This window comes from Pseudophryne corroboree, chromosome 7 (genome assembly GCF_028390025.1).
Source record: "Pseudophryne corroboree isolate aPseCor3 chromosome 7, aPseCor3.hap2, whole genome shotgun sequence".
Classification (NCBI taxonomy): Eukaryota; Metazoa; Chordata; class Amphibia; order Anura; family Myobatrachidae; genus Pseudophryne; species Pseudophryne corroboree.
Window position 1 is genome coordinate 81,944,937 of NC_086450.1, and position 23,637 is coordinate 81,968,573.

Below are 23,637 nucleotides of genomic sequence, written 5' to 3' on the forward strand. Positions count from 1 at the left end.
TGGTGATAGGATATCTGATATATATGTGGGTGAGCACCTGGGATCCAGTGATCATCAAGCAGTATGGTTTAGTATAAAGACAGGATCCAACTCCTGTCACACAAAAACAAAGGTGTTGGATTTTAGAAATGCTGACTTTGCAAAAATGGGGAGATGTTTAAGTGATTCATTGGCAGACTGGAGGAACTTGGAAGGAGTGCAGGAGAGGTGGAAAAAACTGAAAAGTGCAATGCTAAGTGCAACAGACCTTTGTATCAAAATGGTTAGGAAAAGCACCAGGAAAAGGAAGCCAGTGTGGTTCACAAAAGAAGTATCAACTAGTGTGAAAGCAAAAAAGATGGCTTTTAGGAAATACAAACAGACTCAAAATAATAACGACAAAGAGGTATATCTGGGCAGACGGAAGGATGCTAAGAAAGTGATCAGACGTGAAAAGGCAGAAGCTGAGGAGAATATGGCCCAGTCAGTAGAAAAGGGGGCAAAACTTTTTTTAAGTATATAAGTGAAAGGAGAAAATCAAATGGAGGAATAATAAGACTTAAGACAGAGAGTGGGCATTTGGTGGAGGGAGACAAGGCAATAGCAGATCACCTAAATAATTATTTTTGCTCAGTATTTACTACAGAAGAAGGGATGGGGCCACAGTTAAGTTGCAAGGACATTCAAAAAAATAAGGTAGATGAAAATACATTTACAGAGGAGAAGGTCCTAACAGAACTTTCAAAACTAAAAGTGGATAAATCAATGGTACCAGATGGGATACACCCAAGGATACTCAAAGAGCTAAAAGATGTGCTGGTTACACCTTTAACAGAATTATTTAACCAGTCACTAAATACAGGTGCTATTCCAGAGGACTGGAAAAGAGCAAATGTAGTTCCACTGCACAAAAGTGGAAGCAAGGAAGAAGCAAGTAACTACAGACCAGTAAGCCTTACATCAGTAGTAGGGAAAGTAATGGAAAAACTATTAAAAGAAAGAGTAGTGGAATATCTTAAATCAAACAACTTACAGGATCCAAAACAGCATGGATTTACTGGTGGGAGATCATGCCAAACAAATCTTATAGACTTTTTTGACTCTGTGATGAAAATAATAGATCAAGGGGGAGCTGCAGATGTAGCATATCTAGACTTTAGTAAGGCATTTGACACTGTCCCACATCGCAGACTGCTAAATAAACTTGAAAGCCTGGGGGTGGATTATAAATCAGTTAAATGGATAAGAACCTGGTTGCAGGATAGGAAACAGACAGTCGTAGTTAATGGAGTGCAATCTATGGAGGGAAATGTTACCAGTGGAGTACCCCAGGGATCTGTACTTGGTCCAGTTCTCTTTAATATCTTTGTTGGTGACATTGCAGATGGTATTGAAGGGAAGATATGCCTTTTTGCAGATGATACAAAGATATGCAACAGGGTAGACACACCGGGAGGGGTCAAACAAATAATTAATGACCTAGGTAGGCTTGAGAAATGGTCAAGAACGTGGCAACTACAGTTTAATGCTAAAAAATGCAAAATCATGCACTTGGGTCTCAAAAACCCAAAGGCTAAGTATAGTATCAAGGGTACTATAATGGAAACTACTGAGGAGGAAAGAGATTTAGGAGTCACTATTTCAAGTGACTTGAAGGCAGGAAAGCAATGCAACAAAGCAATGAGAAAGGCAAGTCAGATGCTTGGTTGCATAGGGAGAGGAATCAGTAGCAGGAAAAAAGAAGTGATAATGCCACTGTATAGGTCATTGGTACGGCCCCATCTGGAATACTGTGTCCAGTTCTGGAGACCCTATCTCCAGAAGGATATAAATACATTAGAGAGTGTACAAAGAAGGGCAACTAAAATGGTGCATGGCCTACATCACAAAACTTACCCGGAAAGGCTAAAAGATCTTAACATGTATAGTTTGGAGGAGAGAAGGGAAAGGTGGGACATGATAGAAACTTTCAAATATATCAAGGGTCTTAACAAAGTTCAGGAGGGAAACATTCTTCAAAGGAAAAGAAGAATTAGAACTTGAGGGCATACATTGAGACTGGAGGGGGGGAGGTTCAGGGGAAATTTAAGGAAAAATTACTTCACAGAAAGGGTAGTGGATAAGTGGAATAGCCTCCCATCAGAGGTGGTAGAGGCTAAGACTGTAGGGCAATTTAAACATGCTTGGGACAGGCATATGAATATCCTTACAAAGAATTAAGGTTAAAAAAGGGTTGAGATTGCCTAAAGGATAAAATAAAAAAGGGGCAGACTAGATGGGAAAAGTGGTTCTTATCTGCCGTCAAATTCTATGTTTCTATGTTTCTATATAATTCCACACGTTAAAAAATGGAGAACAAAAATGTGGAGGGTAAAATAGGGAAAGATCAAGATCCACTTCCACCTCATGCTGAAGCTGCTGCCACTAGTCATGGCCGAGACGATGAAATGCCATCAACGTCGTCTGCCAAGACCGATGTCCAATGTCATAGTAGAGAGCATGTAAAATCCAAAAAAATAAAGCTCAGTAAAATGACTTAAAAATCTTAATCAAAATCGTCTGAGGAGAAGCGTAAACTTGCCAATGTGCCATTTACGACACGGAGTGGCAAGGAACGGCTGAGGCCCTGGCCTATGTTCAAGGCTAGTGGTTCAGCTTCACCTGAGGATGGAAGCACTCATCCTCCTGCTATAAAACTTAAAAGAGTTAAGATGGCAAAAGCACAGCAAAGAACTGTGCGTTCTTCTAAATCACAAATCCCCAAGGAGAGTCCAATTGTGTCGGTTGCGATGCCTGACCTTCCCAACACTGGACGGAAAGAGGTTGCGCCTTCCACCATTTGCACGCCCCCTGCAAGTGCTGGAAGGAGCACCCGCAGTCCAGTTCCTGATAGTCAAATTGAAGATGTCACTGTTGAAGTACACCAGGATGAGGATATGGGTGTTGCTGGCGCTGGGGAGGAAATTGACAAGGAGGATTCTGATGGTGAGGTAGTTTGTTTAAGTCAGGCACCCGGGGAGACACCTGTTGTCCGTGGGATGAATATGGCCATTGACATGCCTGGTCAAAATAAAAATAAAAAATCACCTCTTCGGTGTGGAATTATTTCAACAGAAATGCGGACAACTGGTTTCAGGCCGTGTGTTGCCTTTGTCAAGCTGTAATAAGTAGGGGTAAGGACGTTAACCACCTAGGAACATCCTCCCTTATACGTCACCTGGACCGCATTCATCAGAAGTCAGTGACAAGTTCAAAAACTTTGGATGACAGCGGAAGCAGTCCACTGACCACTAAATCCCTTCCTCTTGTAACCAAGCTCCTGCAAACCACACCACCAACTCCCTCAGTGTCAATTTCCTCCTTACACAGGAAAGCCAATAGTCCTGCAGGCCATGTCACTGTCAAGTCTGACGAGTCCTCTCCTGCCTGGGATTCCTCCGATGCATCCTTGAGTGTAACGCCTACTGCTGCTGGCGCTGCTGTTGTTGCTGCTGGGAGTCGATCGTCATCCCAGAGGGAAAGTCGGAAGACCACTTGTACTACTTCCAGTAAGCAATTGACTGTCCAACAGTCCTTTGCGAGGAAGATGAAATATCACAGCAGTCATCCTGTTGCAAAGCGTATAACTCAGGCCTTGGCTGTGTTGGTGTTAGACGTTAATTCACAGGGACTTAGAGAATTTCTTGAGGTAGTGTGTCCCCGGTACCAAATCCCATCTAGGTTCCACTTCTCTAGGCAGGCGATACCGAGAATGTACACAGACATCAGAAAAAGAGTCACCAGTGTCCTAAAAAATGCAGTTGTACCCAATGTCCACTTAACCACGGACATGCGGACAAGTGGAGCAGGGCAGACTCAGGACTATATAACTGTGACAGCCCACGGGGTAGATGTATTGCCTCCCGCAGCAACAACAGCAGCAGCGGCACCAGTAGCAGCATCTCGCAAACGCCAACTCGTTCCTAGGCAGGCTACGCTTTGTATCACCGTTTTCCAAAAGAAGCACACAGCTGATAAACTCTTACGGAAACTGAGGAACATCATCGCAGATTGGCTTACCCCAATTGGACTTTCCTGGGGATTTGTGACATCGGACAACACCACCAATATTGTGCGTGCATTACATGTGGGCAAATTCCAGCACGTCCCATGTTTTGCACATACAATTAATTTGGTGGTGCAGACTTTTTTTTAAAAATTACAGGGGCGTGCAAGAGATGCTGTCGGTCACCCGAAGAATTGCGGGCCACTTTTGGCATTCAGCCACCGCGTGCCGAAGACTGGAGCATCAGCACCTGAACCTGCCCCTCCATCAGCTGAAGCAAGAGGTGGTAACTAGGTGGAATTCAACCCTCTATATGCTTCAGAGGATGGAGGAGCAGGAAAAGGCCATTCAAGCCTATACATCTGCCTACGATATAGGCAATGGAGGGGGAATGCACCTGACTCAAGCGCAGTGGAGAATGATTTCAACGTTGTGCAAGGTTCTGCAACCCTTTGAACTTGCCACACGTGAAGTCAGTTCAGACACTGCCAGCCTGAGTCAGGTCATTCCCCTCATCAGGCATTTGCAGAAGAAGCTGGAGACATTGAAGAGGAGCTAAAACAGAACAATTCCGCTAGGCATGTGGGACTTGTAGATGGAGCCCTTAATTCGCTTAACCAGGATACACGGGTGGTCAATCCATTGAAATCAGAGCACTACATTTTGGCCACCGTGCTCGATCCTAGATTTAAAACCTACGTTGTATCTCTCTTTCCGGCAGACACAAGTCTGCAGAGGTTCAAAGACCTGCTGGTGAGAAAATTGTCAAGTCAAGCGGAACGTGACCCGTCAACAGCTCCTCCTTCACATTCTCCCGCAACTGGGGGTGCGAGGAAAAGGCTAAGAATTCCGAGCTCACCCGCTGGCGGTGATGCAGGGCAGTCTGGAACGAATGCTGACATCTGGTCCGGACTGAAGGACCTGCCAACGATTACTGACATGTCGTCTACTGTCACTGCATATGATTCTGTCACCATTGAAAGAATGGTGGAGGATTATATGAGTGACCGCATCCAAGTAGGCACGTCAGACAGGCCGTATGTATACTGGCAGGGAAAAGAGGCAATTTGGAGGCCCTTGCACAAACTGGCTTTATTTTACCTAAGTTGCCCCCCCTCCAGTGTGTACTCCGAAAGAGTGTTTAGTGCAGCCGCTCACCTTGTCAGCAATCGGCGTACGAGGTTACTTCCAGAAAATGTGGAGAAGATGATGTTCATCAAAATGAATTATAATCAATTCCGCCGTGGAGACATTCACCAGCAATTGCCTCCAGAAAGTACACAGGGACCTGAGATGGTGGATTCCAGTGGGGACGAATTAATAATCTGTGAGGAGGGGGATGTACACAGTGAAAGGGGTGAGGAATCGGACGATGAGGAGGTGGACATCTTGCCTCTGTAGAGCCAGTTTGTGCAAGGAGAGATTGATTGCTTCTTTTTTGGTGGGGGCCCAAACCAACCAGTCATTTCAGTCACAGTCGTGTGGCAGACCCTGTCGCTGAAATGATGGGTTTGTTAAAGTGTGCATGTCCTGTTTATACAACATAAGGGTGGGTGGGAGGGCCCAAGGACAATTCCATCTTGCACCTCTTTTTTCTTTCATTTTTCTTTGCATCATGTGCTGTTTGGGGACTATTTTTTTGAAGTGCCATCCTGCCTGACACTGCAGTGCCACTCCTAGATGGGCCATGTGTTTGTGTCGGCCACTTGTGTCGCTTAGCTTAGCCATCCAGCGACCTTGGTGCACCTCTTTTTTTCTTTGCATCATGTGCTGTTTGGGGACTATTTTTTAAATCTGCCATCCTGTCTGACACTGCAGTGCCACTCCTAGATGGGCCAGGTGTTTGTGTCGGCCACTTGGGTCGCTTAGCTTAGCCATCCAGCGACCTATGTGCACCTCTTTTTTTCTTTGCATCATGTGCTGTTTGGGGACTATTTTTTAAATCTGCCATCCTGTCTGACACTGCAGTGCCACTCCTAGATGGGTCAGGTGTTTGTGTCGGCCACTTGGGTCGCTTAGCTTAGTCACACAGCGACCTCATTGCGCCTCTTTTTTTCTTTGCATCATGTGCTGTTTGGGGACTATTTTTTTGAAGTGCCATCCTGTCTGACACTGCAGTGCCACTCCTAGATGGGCCAGGTGTTTGTGTCGGCCACTTGGGTCGCTTAGCTTAGTCATCCAGCGACCTCGGTGCAAATTTTAAGACTAAAAATAATATTGTGAGGTGTTCAGAATAGACTGAAAATGAGTGGAAATTATGGTTATTGAGGTTAATAATACTATGGGATCAAAATGACCCCCAAATTCTATGATTTAAGCTGTTTTTGAGGGTTTTTTGTAAAAAAACACCCGAATCCAAAGCACACCCGAATCCGACAAAACATTTTCAGGGAGGTTTTGCCAAAACGCGTCCGAATCCAAAACATGGCCTCGGAACCGAATCCAAAACCAAAACACAAAACCCGAAAAATTTCCGGTGCACATCACTAGTTAATAGTAGTAGTTAATATGGTAGTTAATAGTAAATAAGTTGTGAATGATAAATGATCCATTTGCTAACATTTGCTTTTTTATTAAATAGACAATTTCACATAGCGCTCATTTTTTTTCTGTATGTCTTGTTTTGTATAACATCTTAAAATTTTCATATAAAGACAATTAAAAATAATAAAAAGATAATTAGCGGCTGAACGGTTGATAGGGACAACTTCGCCACTCGTCCCTTTCAGAAAGTTTGAAACACTCCCCTTTAACTCTTTAACGGGTATATTCAATTAGGGTCGGATCCATTCCGACATGCATTTGTCGGAATGGATCCGACAAGGGCTATTCAATGCCCATCTCAATTCAACTTTAAAAAAGTCGAATTGAAATGAGGGACAGGAGAAGGAGGAGAGCCGCGGGCAGACGGGGCACAGCAGCGCTGCAGGAGGATGTGGCACAGCCGCCAGACCTCACGGCAGCGTCCACCCGGTTCCGGCAAGCGGGACCTCACTTGCTGACGCCGGGTGGACGCTGCCGTGAGCGGTAGCTATGACATCCTTCTGCAGCGCTGTGCTGTAGCGCTGCTGTCCTCCCTCTGCCCGCGGCACTCCCCCCTCTCCTCCTCTCAGGTCCCTCATAGCAGTGCGACTTTTTTTTTTAAGTCGAACTGAGATGGTCAGAAACGGGGCCAAAACCTGTCGAATTTGGCCTCGTTTTCCTCAGAAGTACGTGAATCAGCAGCTATACCGCCGATTCACGTACTATTCGACAACTAGAATTTCCCGACTTGTCGAATAAAAATGCTTGGGACTGAATAGGTCGGAACCCCTTTCGACCTCAAAAAGTCAAAAACTTAGTTGAATATATGTGTTATGCACACCAGTGCCAGCAGGAATGTACTGGTGTCTGAACGGAGAGGGATGCAAAACAAATGAACTCACAGACAGACTGGGGAATATGACATTACATACATAGAAGGTGATAGGGTAACAAAATAAACACAAAGTGAACAGAGAAGCCCAAAGGCTAAGAAACTGGGTGTCTCCCTAGTATTAGGAATGCTCAGATGGAAAGAAGCGAGATGTTGTGATTTAATACGTAGAGAACCCGAAATGCTGTTGCTAAGGGCAACAGCAAAACCCTAAAGGGTTACCAACGGGTGTGGCAGTAAACTCCTTGGTCAGAGATGGAATAATAGACACAAGGAGAGTCTCCACAATCCTAGTCCTCACTTGCAGTGCACTGGTTCAGCTTACTGCCACTAAACTGACACCTGAACACCTTGCACAGTGAGAAAGGATTTTGGCAGGCAAGTCTGAGAATACAGCCGCAAACTTGCTAGGTTCACAGAGTAGCAAAAGAACCTCAGCAGGTTAAACGACTGACTCCAGTCTTACTGCTAGGTCTGGATTGGCAGAGTGTAATACCAAATCCCAAGGCCTATTTGCAGTAAGCAACAAATACAAAGTTTACACAGTACTAGCTAGCTTTCAGGAACTGACTAACCAACAAAGATTCAGCAGCATCTGCCTAACCTGAGAAGAGGGTTTATATAGCAGGTGCTGTCCACGCCCCACTCAGACCTCACAGACTGTGAGCACAAAAACCAGCACCGGATCCCCTGCCGTGCACAGAGCCTGTAACCACTGCACAGCAAAAGACCCGAACCGGAGTATCAGCTACGCTCAGGTTACTCCGCTATCACTTGTCTCCCGGTGGCCATGATGACGTGGCAGCACAGAGCAGGAGACCCTAACATTATGTTACGCCAGAAAGTGTTTTGTTTTGAATGTTGCTAATAACAGGATTTTGATATCTACCAGTAAATCCTTTTCTCCTAGTCCGTAGAGGATGCTGGGGTCCACTTCATGGCCATGGGGTATAGACGGTTCCGCAGGAGCCATGGGCACTCTTAAGACTTTTCAAAGGGTGTGAACTGGCTCCTCCCTCTATGCCCCTCCTCCAGACCTCAGTTATAGGAATTGTGCCCAGGGAGACGGACATTTCAAGGAAAGGATTTACTTTAATACTAATGGTGAGATACATACCAGCTCACACCTCAACCATGCCACACAACATGGCATTCAACATAACACACGCCAACAGGCATGAACCAATTACAGCAAACATGCTGAAACTAATAAAACACAACATGTGTAACTCTAATAAACAAAACCGCAGGTAAAGAACGCACTGGGACGGGCGCCCAGCATCCTCTACAGACTAGGAGAAAAGGATTTACCGGTAGGTATCAAAATCCTGTTTTCTCATACGTCCTAGAGGATGCTGGGGACGACATCAAGACCATGGGGTATAGACGGGATCCGCAGGAGACATGGACACTCTAAAGACTTTTCATTGGGTGTGAACTGGCTCCTCCCTCTATGCCCCTCCTCCAGACCTCAGTTTTAGAAATGTGTCCAGGTCGACTGGATGCACCCTGAGGAGCTCTACTGAGTTTCTCTGAAAAGACTTATGTTAGGTTTTTTATTTTCAGGGAGATCTGCTGGCATCAGACTCCCTGCTTCGTGGGACTGAGGGGGCAGAAGTAGGAACCAACTTCCTAAAGAGTTTCATGGCTCTGCTTCTGGCTGACAGGACACCATTGTCTCCTGAAGGGAACTGAACGCTAGCCGTGCCTAGATGCTCACTCCCACAGCACGCCGTCAACCCCCTCACAGAGCCAGAAGTCAGAAGGCAGGTGAGTGTTAGAAGACAGATCTTCAATCAAGAAAGTGACGGCGGGAGCGCAGCACGCCATGTTGCCCACACATACACAGGCACTGCAGGGTGCAGGGCGCGGGGGGGGGGGGGTGCGCCCCGGGCAGCATGAAACCTATGGAAACTGGCATAAATAAGGGGCATAAGTTGCTGAGGCACAGTCCTACCCCCACAAGTATAAAAAATTACCTCAGAAAAGCTGAGGAGAAACACACCATTGAAGAGTGGAGCTTCCTCCTCAGTCAGCCAGCACACTGCTCAGCGCCATTTTCTCTCTCTCCTCAGGCTGCAGAGACAAGGCTGGTCCTCCTCCACTACTAAACAAGTATCAGGGTGCAAAACAGGGGGGACCACAGTGAATTTGATGCTATATAATTGTGTGATTAACATTATAAAAGCGCTGAATGTCAGTGGGCATTTTGTGTTCACAGACATTGTGTTACTGGCGTGGGTTGTGAACTGGCAAATCCCATCTGTGTCCCTCTGACAGATTTTACTGTGGGTCTGTCCCCCTATAAGTCCCGGAGTGTCTGTGGTGTGGTTCTGCACGTGTGTGACATGGCTGTGGCAGGGAACTCTGTGGAGACATGTTAGGGACACAGAGGTGTAATATGACACCAAGAGCCTGACTGGATGAAAGGTTACATGATGGTGTGAATCATATCAGTAAGAGGTTGGACTGAATCTCATACAGAAAATGAAAATAATCTGTTGAAGATGTGATTTTTAATAGTTCTGCCTTTCATCCACAGGGACCTTTCTGGGTCACATACAAATTTGCACAAGTAGTACAAACTGATACCGACACGGACTCTGATTCCTGTGTCGACACTAGTGATTCCAGGGGAATAGGTCCTAAGTTAGCAAAAAAAAAAGCATTCAAAACATGTTTTAGCTATAAAGGAGGTGTTAGAAATTACGAAGCCCCCTCTTTTACCACAAGGAGAGGGTTTACTTTACTAAAGAAGTAATGTAATTTTCCCTCCACCTCAGGTCTGATTTAACCTGAAAAGAAATTTCAGATTCCCAAAAGGAATTTAGGCAGCTTACCTTTTTCCAAAAAAGGTGGGAGTCACCCTGCATTTTAGACAGGGCCCTGTCATAAAAGAGAAAAGGTGTTTCTCCCTGCGCCTGGAATGGCTTCACTTAAGGAGCCGACATACCGCAAGTGAGTGAGGTGATTTATTGATGTGGCCAATGGGACACTACTCAGGCCTACCATTGTCTGTGAGTGGGTGAGTAGCGCTATTGAAAAGTGGTCAGAAAACTTGTCATTAGACATTGACACAATAGATGGAGACGAGATAATCCTAACGTTAGGTCATTCAAAGACGCTGCTGAGTACGTACTAGAATCCATGAAATATATTGGTTTCTTGGGATCAATAACTGCTACCATGGAAGTATTGGCTTGGAGGGCGTTGTGGATTCGCCAGTGGAATGCTGATGTAGATTCCAAAATAAAATATGGAGGCTCTCCCGTATGAAGGTGAGGCCTTGTTTGGTGATGGGCTGGATGCGTTAGTGTCGGCAGCTACCGCAGGTAAGTCGACATTCTTGCCTTATGCTCCTACACCGGCGAAAAAGACACATCACTCTCACATACAGTCTTTTCGGCCCAACAAAAACAAAAAGGCCAAAGGTCTCCCCTTTTTTTGCAGGTAAGGGAAGGAGAAAAGGAAATAAATCCGCAGCGTCTCCCGGATCGCAGGAGCAGAAGTCCACCCCTGCTTCTGCGAAATCTGCAGCATAACGCTGGGGCTCCCTTGCGGGAGTCCGCTCGGGTGGGAGCACGTATCAAACTTTTCAGCCAAATCTGGATTCAATCTGGCCTGGACCAATGGGTCTTACAAATAGTGTCCCATGGGTACAAACTAGAGTTTCAAGATGTCCCGCAATGCCGATTTTTCGAATCGACCTTGCCAGCTTCTCTTCAAAAATTATGTCAGGATCAGGTCATTGTCCTGGTACCCTTGGCACAGTAAGGAGAAGGTTTTTTTATTCAAGCCTCTTCGTAGTTCCGAAGCCGGACAGCTTGGTCAGACCGATTTTAAACCTGAAAATCTGAATCTCTACCTGAAAAGGTTCAAGTTCAAGATGAAATCCCTGAGGGTAGTGATTTCCAGGAAGAGGGGGACTTTATGGTGTCAGTAGACATAAAAGATGATTACTTGCATGTTCCCATTTATCCTCCTCACCAAGCTTATCTGAGATTCGCAGTACAGGATTGCCATTACCAGTTTCCGACGTTGCCGTTCGGACTCTCCACGGCACCAAGGGTATTCACCAAGGTGATGGCGGAGATGATGGTCCTCCTTCGTTAAAAAGGAGTCAATATAATTCCTTATCTGGACGGGATCCAGGGAACAGTTGGTGCAGAACACGCACTCTCCCTGTCAATACTCCAACAACACGGTTGGATCATGAATTTTCCAAAGTCGCAGCTGGATCCGACGACATGATTGTCCTTTTTAGGGATGATTCTGGACACAGAAGTATGGAGAGTATTTCTTCCAGTGGAAAAGGCTCTGGAAATCCAGAAAATGGTCAAACAAATATTGAAACCAACAAGCGTGTTGATCCATCAATGCATTCGGTTGTTGGGGAAAATGGTAGCGGCCTACGAGGCCATACAGTTTGGCCGATTTCATGCCAGAGTATTCCAGTGGGACCTGTTGGAGAAGTGGTCCGGATGCCACCTACACACACCGGAAAATAATCCTGTCCCCCAAAGCCAGGATTTCGTTCCTGTGGTGGCTGCACGGTTCTCACCTACTAGAGGGACGTAGGTTTGGGATTCACGATTGGGTCCTAATAACCACGGATGCAAGTCTCCGAGGCTGGAGAGCTGTCACACAGGGGGAAAGCTTCCAAGGAAAATGGTCAAGTCAGGAAGCCTGCCTTCACATAAACGTTCTGGAATTGAGAGCCATTTACAACGACCTTCTACAAGCGGTACATCTTCTTCAAGATCCCGTGCAGATCCAGTCGGACAATGTAACAGCAGTCGCGTACATAAACAGGCAAGGCGGAACTAAAAGCAGAGCGGCAATGGCAGAGGTGACAAGAATTCTCCTCATGGCAGAAAGACATGTTAGAGCTCTGTCAGCAAATTTCATTCCGGGAGTGGACAACTGGGAAGAAGACTTCCTCAGCAGACATGATCTTCATCCAGGAGAGTGGGGCCTCCACCAAGAAGTCTTCGCAGAGGTGACGAGTCTTTGGGGAGTTCCTCAATTAGACATGATGGCATCTCGTCTAAACAAGAAGCTTCAGAGATATTGTTCCAGGTCGAGAGACCCTCAAGCAATGGCAGTGGATACACTGGTGACCCAGTGGGTGTTTCGGTCGGTATATGTTTTCCCTCCACTTTCAAAAGTTCTCAAAATAATAATAAGAACAAGAGTTTGAGCAATCTTCATTGCCCCAAACTGGCCAAGGAGGGCTTGGTATCCAGATCTTCAGGAGTTGCTCATAGAAGATCCTCGGCTTCTTCCTCCTCGAGAGGACGTACTACAGCAGGGGCGGTGTGTGTATCAAGACTTACCGTGGCTACGTTTGACGGCATGGCTGTTGAAGGTCGGATCCTAGCCCAAAAGGGTATTCCCAAGGAAGTCATCCCCACTCTTATTCAGGCCAGGAAAGGAGTAACGTCTAAACATTACCTCCGTATTTGGAGAAAATATGTGTCTTGGTGTGAATCCAAGAAGGCTCCTACGGAAGAGTTTGAGTTGGGACGTTTTCTCCATTTTCTGCAGGCTGGTGTGGATGCGGGCCTTAGATTGGGGTCAATCAAGGTCCAGATTTCGGCCTTATAAGTTTTGTTTCAAAAACAATTGGCCTCCTTTTCCAGAAGTTCAGGCGTTCGTGAAAGGGGTTCTGCACATCCAGCCTCCATTTGTGCCTCCAGTGGCACCATGGGACCTTAATGTGGTGCTGCAGTTCCTTCAATCGGGTTGGTTTGAGCCTCTTCAAGAAATAGAGTTGAAGTTTCTCACTTGGAAAGTGGTGATGCTTTTGGCGTTGGCATCCGCAAAGCGGGTGTCTGAATTGGGGGTCTTGTCCCACAAGAGCCCTTACCTGATCTTCCATGAAGATAGGGCAGAGTTGAGAACTCGTCAACATTTTCTTCCAAAGGTGGTTTCCTCTTTCCACATAAACCAACCTATTGTGGTGCCAGTTGCTACTGACACGTTCGCTGAGTCAAAGGGGGTCATTCCGAGTTGTTCGCTCGCTAGCTGCTTTTAGCAGCATTGCACACGCTAGGCCGCCGCCCTCTGGGAGTGTATCTTAGCTTAGCAGAATTGCAAACGAAAGATTAGCAGAATTGCGAATAGAAATTTCTTAGCTGTTTCTGAGTAGCTCCAGACCTACTCACAGATTGCGATCAGCTCAGGCCGTTTCGTTCCTGGTTTGACGTCACAAACACGCCCTGCTTTCGGCCAGCCATTCCCACGTTTCTCCAGACACTGCCGCGTTTTTCCCTGTCACGCCTGCGTTTTTCCGCACACTCCCAGAAAACAGCCAGTTTCCGCCCAGAAACACCAACTTCCTGTCAATCACACTCCGATCACTTAAACGAGGAAAAATCTTAATTCGGACGTGAGTAAATCTACTAAGTGCGCATTTTTGCCTTAATCGCTACATTGCGAAAATCGACAACGAGCGAACAACTCGGAATGACCCCCTAAGTCTCTAGATGTGGTTAGAGCTTTGAAGATTTATGTCGCTAGAACAGCTCGAATACGGAAAACAGAGGTTTTGTTTGTCCTGTATGCTCCCAACAAGATTGGGTGTCCTGCTTCCAAGCAGACTATTGCGCGCTGTATCAGAGGTACGATTCAGCAAGCTCATTCTACGGCTGGATTGCCGTTACCGATGTCGGTGAGGGCCCATTCTACTAGGAAGGTGGGCTCCTTCTGGACGGCTGCCCGGGGGTCTCGGCATTACAACTTTGCCGAGCAGCTACTTGGTCAGGGTAAAATACATTTGCTAAATTCTACAAGTTTGACACCTTGGCCGATGAGGACCTAAAGATTGGTCAATAAGTGCTGCAGGGTCATCCGCACTCTCACGCCCGTACTGGAGCTTTGGTATAGACCCCATGGTCTTGATGTCGTCCCCAGCATCCTCTAGAACGTATGAGAAAATAGGATTTTGATAACCTACCGGTAAATCCTTTTCTCCTAGTCCGTAGAGTAGTGGGGATGACTTCCTTGGGAATACCCTTACGGGCTAGGATCCGGCGCTGAACAGCCATGCCGTCAAACGTAGCCGCAGTAAGTCTTGATACACGCACGGCCCCTGCTGCAGTAGGTCCTCGCGAAGAGGAAGAAGCCGAGGATCTTCTATGAGCAACTCCTGAAGATCTGGGTACCAAGCCCTCCTTGGACAGTATGGGGCAATGAAGATTGCTCAAACTCTTGCACTCCTTATGATCCTGAGCACCTTTGGGATCAGCGGAAGTGGAGGGAAGACATACACCGACTGGAATACCCACTGGGCCACTAGTGCATCCACTGCTATTGCTTGAGGGTCTCTCGACCTGGAACAATATTTCTGAAGCTTTTTGTTGAGACGAGATGCCATCATGTCTACTTGAGGAACTACCCAAAGACTTGTCACCTCTGCGAAGACTTCTTGGTGGAGGCCCAACTCTCCTGGATGGAGATCGTGTCTGCTGAGGAAGTCTGCTTCCCAGTTGTCTACTCCCGGAATGAAAACTGCCGACAGAGCCTTTACATGTCTTTCTGCCCAGAGGAGGATCTTCGTCACCTCTGCCATTGCCGCTCTGCTTTTCGTTCCACCCTGCCTGTTTATGTATGCGACTGCTGTTACATTGTCCGACTGGATCTGCACGGAATGATCTTGAAGAAGATGTACCGCTTGTTGTAAATGGCTCTCAATTCCAGCACGTTTATGTAAAGGCAGGCTTCCTGACTTGACCATTTTCCTTGGAAGCTTTTCCCCTGAGTGACAGCTCCCCAGCCTCGGAGACTTTCATCCATAGTTACCAGGACCCAGTCCTGAATCCCGAACCTGCGTCCCTCTAGTAGGTGAGAACTGTGCAACCACCACAGGAGCGAAATCCTGGCTTTTGACGACAGGATTATCTTCAGGTGCATGTGTAGGTGGGATCCGACCACTTGTCCAACAGGTCCCACTGGAATACCCTGGCATGGAACCTGCCAAACTGTATGGCCTCGTAGGCCGCCACCATCTTCCCCAACAACCGAATGCACTGATGGATCGACACACTCGATGGTTTCAATATCTGTTTTACCATTTTCTGGATTTCCAGAGCCTTTTCCACCGGAAGAAATACTCTCTGAACTTCTGTGTCCAGAATCATCCCGAGAAAAGACAATCTTGTCGTCGGTTCCAACTGTGACTTTGGATAATTTATGATCCAACCGTGTTGTTGGAGTATTGACAGGGAGAGTGTGATGTTTTGTAACAACTGCTCCCTGGATCTCACCTTTATCAGGAGATCGTCTAGATAAGGAATTATATTGACTCCTTTTTGATGCAGGAGAACCATCATCTCCGCCATCACCTTGGTGAATACCCTCGGCGCCGTGGAGAGACCGAAAGGTAACGTCTGGAATTCGTAATGGCAATCCTGTACCGCGAATCTCAGATAAGCCTGGAGGAGGAAAAATGGGAACATGCAGGTAAGCATCCTTTATGTCTACCGACACCATGTAGTCCCCCTCCTCCAGACTGGAAATCACAGCCCTCAGTGATTCCATTTTGAACTTGAATCATTTCAAGTAGAGATTCAGATTTTTCAGGTTTAGGATCGGTCTGACCGAGCCGTCCGGCTTCGGAACTACAAAAAGGCTTGAATAAAACCCCTTCCCTTGTTGTAACAAAGGTACCAGGACTATGACGTGATCCTGACATAATTTTTGGATTGCCGCTGTTACTGCTTCCCTTTCTGGAAGAGAAGCTGGCAAGGTCGATTTGAAAAATCGGCATGAGGGAACGTCTTGAAACTCCAGCTTGTATCCCTGGGACACTATTTGCAACACCCAGTGATCCAGGCCAGACAGAATCCAACCTTGGCTGAACAGTTTGAGACGTGCCCCCACCCGAGCGGCCTCCCGCAAAGGAGCCCCAGCGTCATGCTGAAGATTTGGCAGAAGTAGGGGTAGACTTCTGCTCCTGGGAACCTGAAGCTGCTGTGGACTTCTTTCCCTTTCCCCTCTCGCTTTTTTGTATTTATTGGGCTGAAAGGACTGCATGTGCGGATGATATGTCTTTTTTGCCGGTGCAGGCGCAGAGGGCAAAAATGTCGACTTACCTGTGGTAGCCGCCGAGACTAACGCATCTAGTCCATCGCCAAATAAGGCCTCACCTTTATATTGGAGAGCCTCCATATTTCTTTTGGAATCTGCATCCGCGTTCCACTGGCTAATCCACAACGCCCGTCGAGCCGATACTGCCATGGTAGTGGCTTGTGAACTCAAGAGTCCAATATCTTTCATCGCTTCTAGCATGTATGCGGCAGCTTCTTTTATATTCCCTAACTTAAGGAGTATCTCATCTTTATCAATTGTGTCAATTTCTGATGACACGCTTTCTGACCATTTATCAATAGCGCGACTCACCCACGCGCACGCAATTGTGGGCCTGAGCAGCGTACCATTGGCAACATAAATGGATTTCAATGGAGTTTCCATCTTTCGGTCTGCCGGCTCTTTTAGTGAAGCCGTGCCAGGTGCAGGGAGAATTACCTTCTTTGTCAACCTGGACAGTGCACTGTCTAACACAGGGGGTGACTCACATTTTTTCCTGTCCTCCACCGGAAAAGATAAGCTATCTGAATTCTCTTGGGAATACGAAATTTATTTTCGGGATTCACCCACATCCCTTCAAAAAGTGTATTAAGCTCGTGGGAAGGAGGGAAAGTGTCCTTAGATTTCTTTTCTTTATAGAAATAAGCCTTCTCCTGAGGTACAGGGGTGGCTTCCGTGACTTCCAGAACTTCCCTTATAGCCACAATCATATATTGTATATTTTTTGCCAATTTATGATCTATTTCTCTGGAGTCACTATCGTCGACACAAGAATCAGTGTCCGTGTCGGTATCAGTATTCACAATATTCGCAAATGGTCTCTTATGTGACCCAGAGGGGTCGCCTGCGGATGGAAGAACAGAGCCCTGAAAAATCACATCCTCCACAGATTTTCTCCAGCACTCAGCATCAGATTCAGACTTATCTAATCTCCTATTGATATGATGCATACTATCACGTATTTCTTTCACCCATGCAGGCTCTTGGTGTGCCGGCAGCGCCACCACATTACACTTCTGTGTCCCTAAAATGGTTTCCTCCGGGGAGGAACTCCCTGCCTCTGACATGTCTTACACATATGTACAACACCCACACAGACACACTGGGACTTATAGGAGACAGACCCACAGTAATATCTGTCAGAGGGACACAGTTTAGGAGCAGCCAGTTCACAACCCCAGCGCCAGTATCTTATTCCTGTGAACAAAGAATGCCCACTGACATGCAGCGCTTTTTACACAGTAAAACACACTTGTAAAGCACCAAATTCGTTTGTGTCCCCCCCTGATTTGCACCCTGATACTTGTAGTCAGAAGTGAAGGAGGACCAGCGATGTCTCTGCAGCCTGAGGAGAGAGAAAATGGCACTGAGCAGTGTGCTGGCTGCCTGAGGAAGAAGCTCCGCCCTTTTACCTCAGAAACTTTTCATAATATTTATACTGGCGGGGGTAGGGCTGTGCCTGGGCATCTTATGGCCCCTTTTTGCCAGTTTATAGAGGTGTTTTTGCTGCCCAGGGCGCCACCCTGCAGTGCCTGTGTGTGTGGGCAGCAATGGCGCGCTGCGCTCCCGCCAGCCGCGCTGTACCTCAGCCATCACTTTTCTTGATAGAAGATCTGTCTTCTTCTACTCACCTGTCTTCTGACTTCTGGCTCTGTGAGGGGGTGACGGCGTGCTGTGGGAGTGAGCATCTAGACACGGCTAGCGTTCAGTACCCTTCAGGAGCTAATGGTCTCCTGTCAGCCAGAAGCAGAGCCATGAAACTCTTCAGGAAGTTGGTTCCTACTTCTGCCCCCTCAGTCCCACGAAGCAGGGAGACTGTTGCCAGCAGCTCTCCCTGAAAACAAAAAACCTAACATAATTTTTTTCAGAGAAGCTCAGTAGAGCTCCCCTACAATGCATCCAGTCTGCCTGGGCACATTTCTAAAACTGAGGTCTGGAGGAGGGGCATAGAGGGAGGAGCCAGTTCACACCCATTGAAAAGTCTTAAGAGTGCCCATAGCTCCTGCGGAACCGTCTATACCCCATGGTCATAAAGTGGACCCCAGCATCCTCTAGGACGTATGAGATATCTATTTATTGATTAAAAAAGAAAAATTTCAGTTTTTAATGCTGACTTGCAAATATATTTTATCAATTTGTAACAACTATTCATTCATTTTCTGTACCTTTTTGTGATAATAAGCAGAACTCCTCCTGCAGTTTGGTATAGTCCGATGCAAACTCCAGGGCGTCAGTTATATGACTTGGAAGGTTTTGAAACTCCACATCTGCATAGAGGTTCGGGTTGGAGGCGTGAAGACGAATAGGGGACATTGAAGCGCTGAGAGGTACCTATGATACGTTAAATGGAAACGGTTATATCCATATCATATCACAAGGCTACATCAGCCCACCCATTGTACAAGTTGTGTCCCATATGACCTTATTAAATATTTTACTTCTGCTCTAATCTAAAATGCATAGGGAGAATTAAAGATAGACAATCCATTTATATTTAATTAGCTTATCATTGATTTAATAACTGTGCAGAAAGATGCATTTTCCACATGTAGACTTTATTTTAATGAGCAGAACAGCCCCCTATATAAATGAGGAATGTCTCAGTAAACACATCTCACTTGGCTACAATTAGGGGTCTATTTACTAAGCCTTGGATGGAGATTAAGTCGCTGGAGATAAAGTCCCAGCCAATCAGCTCCTAACTGTCATGCCACAGGCTGGGTTTGAAAAATGACGGTTAGGAGCCGATTGGCTGGTACTTTATCTCCAGCAACTTTATCTCCATCCAAAGCTTAGTAAATAGACCCCTTAAACTCTTAAAGAGCCAATAAAACCACTTTTACGGTATACAACAATGTAGATGAAAGACAAATATGAACAAGAAAAATAAAGTGATAACTTTGTACAGGTTGAGTATCCCTTATCCAAAATGCTTGGGACCAGAAGTATTTTGGATATCGTATTTTTCCGTATTTTGGAATAATTGCATACCATAATGAGATATCATGGTGATGGGACCTAAATCTAAGCTCAGAATGCATTTATGTTTTATATACTCCTTATACACACAGCCTGAAGGTCATTTAATACAATATTTTTAATAACTTTGTGTATTAAAAAAAGTTTATGTACATTGAGCCATCAAAAAACAAAGGTTTCACTATCTCACTCTCACTCAAAACATTCCGTATTTCAGAATATTTTTCGTATTTCGGAATATTTGGATATGGGATACTCGACCTGTATTATGTTACATCTTCCCAACATGCTGTCTGTCCTGATGATTAAAGGAAGACACCATTGTTTCAATCTCCTGGCAAAGCAAAGCCAGAGCCTATGCGATTGGCTGAGAAGTCTCCACGGTAACGGTAATGGTAATGCTTGGTACAGGTGGCAGGACTGGTGGGTGATTCATAGGGGCAGGAGAGTAGATGGACATGCCAATCTTGCTTCTTCTGCTACCGGAAACGGTGGCCTTATTCAGACGCGGTGGCAATGCCGATTTTTATGCAGGTAAGCTACTGTCAAAAGACTGTGTCGTACAGCACACTCGCCAAGGAACCTTTGCGATGCCGCTTACAGTGAGGAATGAATCGCAAATGACTGACAGGAAGGGACCGTTTTGGAGAGATTATAGGGACTGGCGGCAAAAACGTAGATGTGTCGCGTCTGTTTTTGGATCGAATCTCGGCGTGCAAGTGTGATCTCGCATGCAGAAAATATGGCGCCCAGCGTTGCAGCTCCCACAGCCATTTTACAAGACCACTGACACACTCAAGGGGGGGAAATCAAATGTTTGAAAAGTCAGTTGGGTGTCTGTTTTTTCCTAGTAGACAGGAAAAAACAGACACCCAACCGACTTTTCAAACATTTGAATCTCCCCCCAAGGAGTCAATGGTCCTCCCATCTGTGCGGTGGTTGCGATGGAGTACGCCTTTGCTGAGATGTTGCGATGGCTCTGGTGGGCGTGTCTGTTTTTTTCTGGGTGGCTGCTACACTTGCATTGCCTCGCAGTCCTGTAGCTTATAATGTTGCAGCTGCATAGGCATTAGTGACCTCATCGGAATCAGGCCCAGTGTTTGGAAGCGACTTTAGTAGTCTGCAATGGAAGGTGGTAGTTGTGGTGGTGTGTGCCCAATCCTGCTTTCATTTTGCTGTGCTGTATGGAAAGCCAGTGTGAGACTGCATAATGCATTATACATCCACGCTTCATATATAAAGATTTACATTTTGACTTGAGTCATCCTCATCCGACGCTGTCCAACCGGAACCCAGAATCACAAAAACCGCATTGTAACAAGATGGGGCATGGCATTAATGCCAATTTTTATAAACATATTAAGTCTGATTCTGAGTCACACTCAACTCTGCAAAAATTCTGTAAGCCGGCCGCAATTGGAAGTATCCGCCTTTATTCTGAGCCACACGGATCTCTGCTACGCATCCAACACTCAAGGGATTATCCAATTAGGTGCGATCCATCAAAATGGCAGGATATCGCAATTTTTGACCGATGGTCATTATTTCGGTATCCAATTAGGGTCCGTTTTGAGTTGCCGAAAACTGACCCGTGATCGCGTGAAGACACATGGGATTGGGATATGTCCCTGATCCCATGTGTTCTTGTGGCTCCAGCAGGTCAGTTATTGCAGATTATGCTTTGGGTGTCTCAGTCCCGGTTTCGGGGAAGGAGCATGCCACATTGGCAATACAATTACCCGCGGTCATGACCGCGGGTACAGGATTCCCCCCTCAGTCTGCTAGAGAAGGCACCAGCATTATCATCAGTACTTACATCTACCCCATGCTAGGTGTAAGAGATATGACTGCTACAGGCTTCCCATTGACCTATGGACAATTCAGAATGTGGTGTAAATCTGGCAACATGCCCCCTTGCAGGACCTCTGGGCAGAACTCTTACATACATGCTCCCAGTTGCTACCCAGTAAGGCCATTTCATAGACTGCGAGAAACATCCATATCAGAATCGGCCACAGAGAGGCATAGGTGTGTGTTCAGAGCGGTGCATGCACAAACCTTACTAGATAGGAACGCATTTATACTTACATGTAAATCAGAATCAGGACCATTGCATACAAGTACGCTTTGGGTCAATCATGTCTCTGGCTATCTGGCTGAGGTACAGAAGGGGTGGTCTCCATGACTTTCAGATTCTATTAGGGTTTGACTGGATTGTCCAGGCAAACTCATGCTCTGACTTTCAGTCTCAAGGCTTCATGTGTCCTGACAGAAGAATCTTTATACACCTTTATGAACCCATCAAAATGGCTTCAGCATTATCAAAAAATTGTGTCCATGAGCCAATGTTTCCCATTATGCTTTAAACGGATTCAAAGGGGTCAATTCAATTAGGAGCCACATGACATGTTTGGATGCAGACATATTTCACCATTACGGTACCTTGAATATCTCACGTTTTCCTTGTACTCCTCTATGGGGTGCAAGGAAAAACTAGCCAGGATGTGCCATCTTGGAACCAACTTTACAAGAAGATGATGAAGGAACCAAACATCACCGCAATCACCGAGAACTTAATTGCTCCCTAAGTGTACTGTTTGGCTTTAATCCTGACCATGTTCTCTGATAACTACTTGATGCCTCAGAGGTTTACCAAACCTTTGACTTTGTTCACTGTTTCCCAGTTTCCAAGTGTACCAAAACCTCTGGCTTTACCTTGGCCATGTCTGTCAATAACTCATTTGCTTCCAACTTAAGTGTCCTTATATTAGCCCAGATTACTACATACTACTTCCAGAAGGTCCACTGGAGCACAGAATCAATACTAGTGATCACAGCTGTTGACACTCCAGCCCTGGGATTTATTCCAAAATACAAAACCAGAAACAGTGGAAATAGCTACTACACCCATAGTATGATGCCAACAACAGTCACAACTACAACTGCTCTAGCTTCACTTTTCAATCTGCACAGCAACCTGCAGGGTCAACACAGTTATTCTGCTGCCTGCAATGATAAGAAAATCCTAAAATCAGGGTCATGTCATTGGCTGAACTTTATGCATGGATGCCTTGCGGCTATATTGCACTGTGGTATGTCATGTCTTGTAATCAAGGAGAACTGAATCTGATAACTGAAGGGGAGTCCCAGTTAGTATAAATATGCTTCCAGGATAAAGGAAATAATAAAAAAAGGTGAACAAACTCCAATTGGGAGGCAAAGAGGACACAGTGCACAAAGCGGACAAAAGGCATAAAGGTTTCAAAGCAGGGACAAATGGCACCAAAACGTTAAAATTTAAAGGAAAGTGGAGTAAAGCAGAGGAGAACGTAAAATTATGTATGTACAGGGTGATCCATAAGTGTGGAAACACCCTTACAAAAAGGAAATGAGTAAGGAAATATTAATCCAGTGTCTACACATATGATATGGGAGAGGGGGAAAACTTCTTCGGGTATGTTACCAGTATGGCGGCCATCTTGAAGTCAGCCATATTGGATCAATAAAATTTTTGTAATTGGGGAGGTAGTCATGTGACATATAAAACAGATGCAGAATTTCATAAGAAAAACAATGGTGTTCTTCATTTTAACATATCTTTACTCATTTTCGAGTTTTAATATAGAGTTTATAGGATTAATATTTACTTACTCATTTCCTTTTTATAAGGGCGTTTCCACACTTATGGACCTCCCAGTATTATGCTCTTACTAGGAGAGTCCTTTCAGCTCTATAAGATTCTTCAACAAGTCATATTACATGTAATATGCAGAAATTGCTGCCATGTCACATTTTGGGCCAAATGCAATAGCCTGTGATTTGCTGTCGCAATTCCAGCGAGGTATCCACTAGATTTATAGATGCAATTATTTTAAAGGTAATCTAGCGACTACAGATGTGTTCTCATGCACCTAGTCTCAATACGCCATTTTGCATGAGTGATGTGATCTAGGATGCACCAGTAGACTGCACTGATTAATTTGATATGTAACAATTGTATATCAGTGTGCAACTGAGTCTATATACAATCGTAGCACTTCACACACAGATTCATTCACACAGAGATAATCAAGAGTTGCACTTCAAATGAATCAGCACATTCTCCTGGTGCGTCCTAGTTGCATCACAT

General features: G+C 45.7%; 1 protein-coding gene across 4 annotated transcripts in view; it reads right to left on the minus strand.

The window, feature by feature from the left end:
• Positions 1 to 23,637, minus strand: part of OSBPL6 (oxysterol binding protein like 6) — a 520,623-nt gene that overhangs the window by 91,966 nt on the left and 405,020 nt on the right. For all 4 annotated transcript variants that reach the window (XM_063933384.1, XM_063933381.1, XM_063933383.1 and 1 more), the window contains one exon: positions 18,695 to 18,860. In XM_063933384.1, coding sequence (XP_063789454.1) covers positions 18,695 to 18,860 — 166 coding nt within the window. The remainder of the gene's footprint in view (positions 1 to 18,694; positions 18,861 to 23,637) is intronic.